General features: G+C 51.9%; 1 protein-coding gene across 1 annotated transcript; it reads right to left on the reverse strand.

Moving 5' to 3' along the window:
- Nucleotides 1-3,551: 3,551 nt before the first annotated feature.
- LOC140905167 (uncharacterized) lies at nucleotides 3,552-5,377 on the reverse strand. The gene is made up of 2 exons (XM_073327934.1): nucleotides 4,696-5,377; nucleotides 3,552-4,107 (listed from the first exon to the last, which is right to left on the reverse strand). The coding sequence occupies exons 1-2, from the start codon at nucleotides 5,276-5,278 to the stop codon at nucleotides 3,956-3,958; spliced, it is 735 nt and encodes a 244-aa protein (XP_073184035.1). The 5' UTR covers nucleotides 5,279-5,377; the 3' UTR covers nucleotides 3,552-3,955.
- Between the last annotated feature and the right edge of the window lie 239 nt (nucleotides 5,378-5,616).

Genomic DNA, 5,616 nt, shown 5'->3' on the forward strand with positions numbered 1-5,616 from the left:
CCGAGGCTAGAGTCGACTTCCGGAGCGTTGCACTGTGGGTAGCTATCCCACAGTTCCCGCAGTCTCTGCTGCCCATTGGAATTCTGGGTTGAGATCCCAATGCCTGATGGGCTAAAACATTGTCGCGGGTGGTTCTGGGTACATATCGTCAGGCCCCCGTTCCCTCCCTCCCTCCGTGAAAGCAAGGGCAGACAATCGTTTCGCGCCTTTTTTCCTGAGTTACCTGTGCAGACGCCATACCATGGCAAGCATGGAGCCCGCTCAGGTAACCGTCACCCTATGTCTCCTGGGTGCTGGCAGACGCGGTACGGCATTGCTACACAGTAGCAGCAACCCCTTGCCTTGTGGCAGCAGACGGTACAGTATGACTGGTAGCCGTCATCGTCATGTCTGAGGTGCTCCTGGTCGCCTCTGTGAGGTCGATCAGGAGCGCCTGGGCAGACATGGGCGCAGGGACTAAATTTGGAGTGACTTGACCAGGTCATTCTCTTTAGTCCTGCAGTCAGTCCTATTGAATCGTCTTATGGTGAGCGGGCAGGCGATACGGACTGCTAGCAGTCGTACTGTACCATCTTCTGCCGAGCAGCCATGAGATGTGGATGGCATGCAGTCCTTCTGCACCGTCTGTGCCAGCCAAAGATGCAAAAGATAGATGGAGTGGATCAAAACAAGAAATAGACCAGATTTGTTTTCTATTCATTTGCTTCCCCCCCTCCCCTGTCTAGGGGACTCATTCTTCTATATCACACTGCAGTCACTTACAGAGAAGGTGCAGCGAGGTAAATCTAGCCATGTATCAATCAGAGGCCAGGCTAACCTTCTTGTTCCAATAAGGACAATAACTTAGGTGCACCATTTCTTATTGGAACCCTCCGTGAAGTCCTGCTTGAAATACTCCTTGATGTAAAGACACCCACTTTGTTGATTTTAGCTCCCTGAAGCCAACCCTGTAAGCACTCCTCCCAGCATCAGAGCAATGGCAAACAATCGGGCATCTGAGAGTGCTGTCCAGAGCAGTCACAATGGAGCACTCTGATGGGGCTAAAACATTGTCGCGGGTGGTTCTGGGTACGTGTCATCAGGCCCCCATTCCCTCCCTCCCTCCGTGAAAGCAAGGGCAGACAATCATTTTGCGCCTTTTTTCCTGAGTTACCTGTGCAGACGCCATACCACGGCAAGCATGGAGCCTGCTCAGGTAACCGTCACCCTATGTCTCCTGGGTGCTGGCAGAGGCGGTACGGCTTTGCTGCACAGTAGCAGCAACCCATTGCCTTCTGGCAGCAGACGGTGCAATACGATTGGTAGTCGTCCTCGTCGTGTCCGAGGTGCTCCTGGCCACGTCGGCTGGGAGCGCCTGGGCAGACATGGGCGCAGGGACTAAATTTGGAGTCACTTGACCAGGTCATTCTCTTTAGTCCTGCAGTCAGTCCTATTGAACCGTCTTATGGTGAGCGGGCAGGTGATACGGACTGCTAGCAGTCGTACTGTACCATCTTCTGCCAGGCAGGCAAGAGATGAAGATGGCTAGCAGTCGTACTGTACCATCTTCTGCCGAGCAGCCATGAGATGTGGATGGCATGCAGTCCTTCTGCACCGTCTGCTGCCAGCCAAAGATGTAAAAGATAGATGGAGTGGGTCAGAACAAGAAATAGACCAGATTTGTTTTGTACTCATTTGACTCCTCCCTTGTCTAGGGGACTCATTCCTCTAGATCACACTGCAGTCACTCACAGAGAAGGTGCAGCGAGGTAAATCTAGCCATGTATCAATCAGAGGCCAGGCTAACCTCCTTGTTCCAATAAGAACGATAACTTAGGTGCACCATTTCTTATTGGAACCCTCCGTGCAGTCCTGCCTGAAATACTCATTGATGTACAGGCACCGCCTTTGTTGATTTTAGCTCCCTGAAGCCAACCCTGAAAGCCGTGTCGTCAGTCGCCCCTCCCTCCGTCAGAGCAACGGCAGACAATCGTTCCGCGCCTTTTCTCTGTGCGGACGCCATACCAAGGCAAGCATGGAGGCCGCTCAGCTCACTTTGGCAATTAGGAGCACGTTAAACACCACACGCATTATCCAGCAGTATATGCAGCACCAGAACCTGGCAGCGCGATACCGGGCGAGGAGGCGACGTCAGCGCGGTCCCGTGAGTGATCAGGACATGGACACAGATTTCTCTGAAAGCATGGGCCCTGCCAATGCATGCATCATGGTGCTAATGGGGCAGGTTCATGCTGTGGAACGCCGATTCTGGGCTCGGGAAACAAGCACAGACTGGTGGGACCGCATAGTGTTGCAGGTCTGGGACGATTCCCAGTGGCTGCGAAACTTTCGCATGCGTAAGGGCACTTTCATGGAACTTTGTGACTTGCTTTCCCCTGCCCTGAGGCGCATGAATACCAAGATGAGAGCAGCCCTCACAGTTGAGAAGCGAGTGGCGATAGCCCTGTGGAAGCTTGCAACGCCAGACAGCTACCGGTCAGTTGGGAATCAATTTGGAGTGGGCAAATCTACTGTTGGGGCTGCTGTGATGCAAGTAGCCCACGCAATCAAAGATCTTCTGATATCAAGGGTAGTGACCCTGGGAAATGTGCAGGTCATAGTGGATGGCTTTGCTGCAGTGGGATTCCCTAACTGTGGTGGGGCTATAGACGGAACCCATATCCCTATCTTGGCACCGGAGCACCAAGCCGCCGAGTACATAAACCGCAAGGGGTACTTTTCGATAGTGCTGCAAGCTCTGGTGGATCACAAGGGACATTTCACCAACATCAACGTGGGATGGCCGGGAAAGGTGCATGACGCTCACATCTTCAGGAACTCTGGTCTGTTTCAAAAGCTGCAGGAAGGGACTTTCTTCCCAGACCAGAAAATAACTGTTGGGGATGTTGAAATGCCTATATGTATCCTTGGGGACCCAGCCTACCCCTTAATGCCATGGCTCATGAAGCCGTACACAGGCAGCCTGGACAGTAGTCAGGAGCTGTTCAACTACAGGCTGAGCAAGTGCAGAATGGTGGTAGAATGTGCATTTGGACGTTTAAAGGCACGCTGGCGCAGTTTACTGACTCGCTTAGACCTCAGCGAAACCAATATTCCCACTGTTATTACTGCTTGCTGTGTGCTCCACAATATCTGTGAGAGTAAGGGGGAGACGTTTATGGCGGGGTGGGAGGCTGAGGCAAATCGCCTGGCTGCTGGTTACGCGCAGCCAGACACCAGGGCGGTTAGAAGAGCACAGGAGGGCGCGGTACGCATCAGAGAAGCTTTGAAAACCAGTTTCATGACTGGCCAGGCTACGGTGTGAAAGTTCTGTTTGTTTCTCCTTGATGAAACCCCCCGCCCCTTGGTTCATTCTACTTCCCTGTAAGCTAACCACCCGCCCCTCCTCCCTTCAATCACCGCTTGCAGAGGCAATAAAGTCATTGCTGCTTCACATTCATGCATTCGTTATTCATTCATCACACAAATAGGGAGATGACTACCAAGGTATCCCAGGAGGGGTGGTGGAGGAGGGAAGGAAAATGCCACACAGCACTTTAAGCACAGCACTTTAAAAGTTTACAACTTTAAAATTTATTGAATGACAGCCTTCTTTTTTTTGGGCAATCCTCTGTGGTGGAGTGGCTGGTTGGCCGGAGGCCCCCCAACCGCGTTCTTGGGCGTCTGGGTGTGGAGGCTATGGAACTTGGGGAGGAGGGCGGTTGGTTACAGAGGGGCAGCAGTGGCAGTCTGTGCTCCAGCTGCCTTTGCTGCAGCTCAACCATACACTGGAGCATACTGGTTTGGTCCTGCAGCAGCCTCAGCATTGAATCCTGCCTCCTCTCATCACGCTGCCGCCACATTTGAGCTTCAGCCCTGTCTTCAGCCCGCCACTTACTCTCTTCAGCCCGCCACTTACTCTCTTCAGCCCGCCACCTCTCCTCCCGGTCATTTTGTGCTTTCCTGCACTCTGACATTATTTGCCTCCACGCATTCGTCTGTGCTCTGTCAGTGTGGGAGGACAGCATGAGCTCAGAGAACATTTCATCGCGAGTGCGTTTTTTTTTTTTCTAAGCTTCACTAGCCTCTGGGAAGGAGAAGATCCTGTGATCATTGAAACACATGCAGCTGGTGGAGAAAAAAAAAGGGACAGCGGTATTTAAAAAGACACATTTTATAAAACAGTGGCTACACTCTTTCAGGGTAAACCTTGCTGTTAACATTACATACATAGCACATGTGCTTTCGTTACAAGGTCGCATTTTGCCTCCTCCCACCGCGTGACTACCCCCTCAACCTTCCCCCCTCCCTGTGGCTAACAGCGGGGAAGATTTCTGTTTAGCCACAGGCAAACAGCCCAGCAGGAATGGGCTCCTCTGAGTGTCCCCTGAAGAAAAGCACTCTATTTCAACCAGGTGACCATGAATTGTATCTCACTCTCCTGAGGATAACACAGAGAGATAAAGAACGGATGTTGTTTGAACGCCAGCAAACATACACTGCAATGCTTTGTTCTACAGTGATTCCCGAGTACGTGTTACTGGCCTGGAGTGGTAAAGTGTCCTACCATGAAGGATGCAATAAGGCTGCCCTCCCCAGAAACCTTTTGCAAAGGCTTTAGGACTACATCTAGGAGAACCGCAAATGCCAGGGCAAAGTAATCCTTTCACATGCTTGCTTTTAAACCATGTATAGTATTTTAAAAGGTACACTCACCAGAGGTCCCTTCTCCGCCTGCTGGGTCCAGGAGGCAGCCTTGGGTGGGTTTGGGGGGTACTGGCTCCAGGTCTAGGGTGAGAAACAGTTCCTGGCTGTCGGGAAAACCGGTTTCTCCGCTTGCTTGCTGTGAGCTATCTACAACCTCCTCCTCCTCATCATCTTCTTCGTCCCCAAAACCTGCTTCCGTATTGCCTCCATCTCCATTGAAGGAGTCAAACAACATGGCTGGGGTAGTGGTGGCTGAACCCCCTAAAATGGCATGCAGCTCATCATAGAAGCGGCATGTTTGGGGCTCTGACCCAGAGCGGCTGTTCGCCTCTCTGGTTTTCTGGTAGGCTTGCCTCAGCTCCTTCAGTTTCACGCGGCACTGCTTCGGGTCCCTGTTATGGCCTCTGTCCTTCATGCCCTGGGAGATTTTGACAAAGGTTTTGGCATTTCGAAAACTGGAACGGAGTTCTGATAGCACGGATTCCTCTCCCCAAATAGCGATCAGATCCCGTACCTCCCGTTCGGTCCATGCTGGAGCTCTTTTGCGATTCTGGGACTCCATCATGGTCACCTGTGCTGATGAGCTCTGCATGGTCACCTGCAGCTTGCCACACTGGCCAAACAGGAAATGAGATTCAAAAGTTCGCGGTTCTTTTCCTGTCTACCTGGCCAGTGCATCTGAGTTGAGAGTGCTGTCCAGAGCAGTCAGAATGGAGCACTCTGGGATAGCTGCCGGAGGCCAATACCATCGAATTGTGTCCACAGTACCCCAAATTCGAGCCGGCAACGTCGATTTAAGCGCTAATCCACTTGTCAGGGGTGGAGTAAGGAAATCGATTTTAAGAGCCCTTTAAGTCGAAATAAAGGGCTTCATTGTGTGGACGGGTGCAGGTTTAAATCGATTTAACGCTGCTAAATTCGACCTAAAGT

This window comes from Lepidochelys kempii, chromosome 1, assembly GCF_965140265.1.
Source record: "Lepidochelys kempii isolate rLepKem1 chromosome 1, rLepKem1.hap2, whole genome shotgun sequence".
Classification (NCBI taxonomy): Eukaryota; Metazoa; Chordata; order Testudines; family Cheloniidae; genus Lepidochelys; species Lepidochelys kempii.

Bases quoted from the DNA above. Each gene is read 5' to 3' on its own strand.
- LOC140905167 (XM_073327934.1), bottom strand. From the start codon at position 5,278: ATGCAGAGCTCATCAGCACAGGTGACCATGATGGAGTCCCAGAATCGC. The intron at 4,108-4,695 runs GTGAGTGTACCT...TTTCTCCACCAG, and splicing joins AGGCGGAGAAGGGACCTCTG to CTGCATGTGTTTCAATGATC.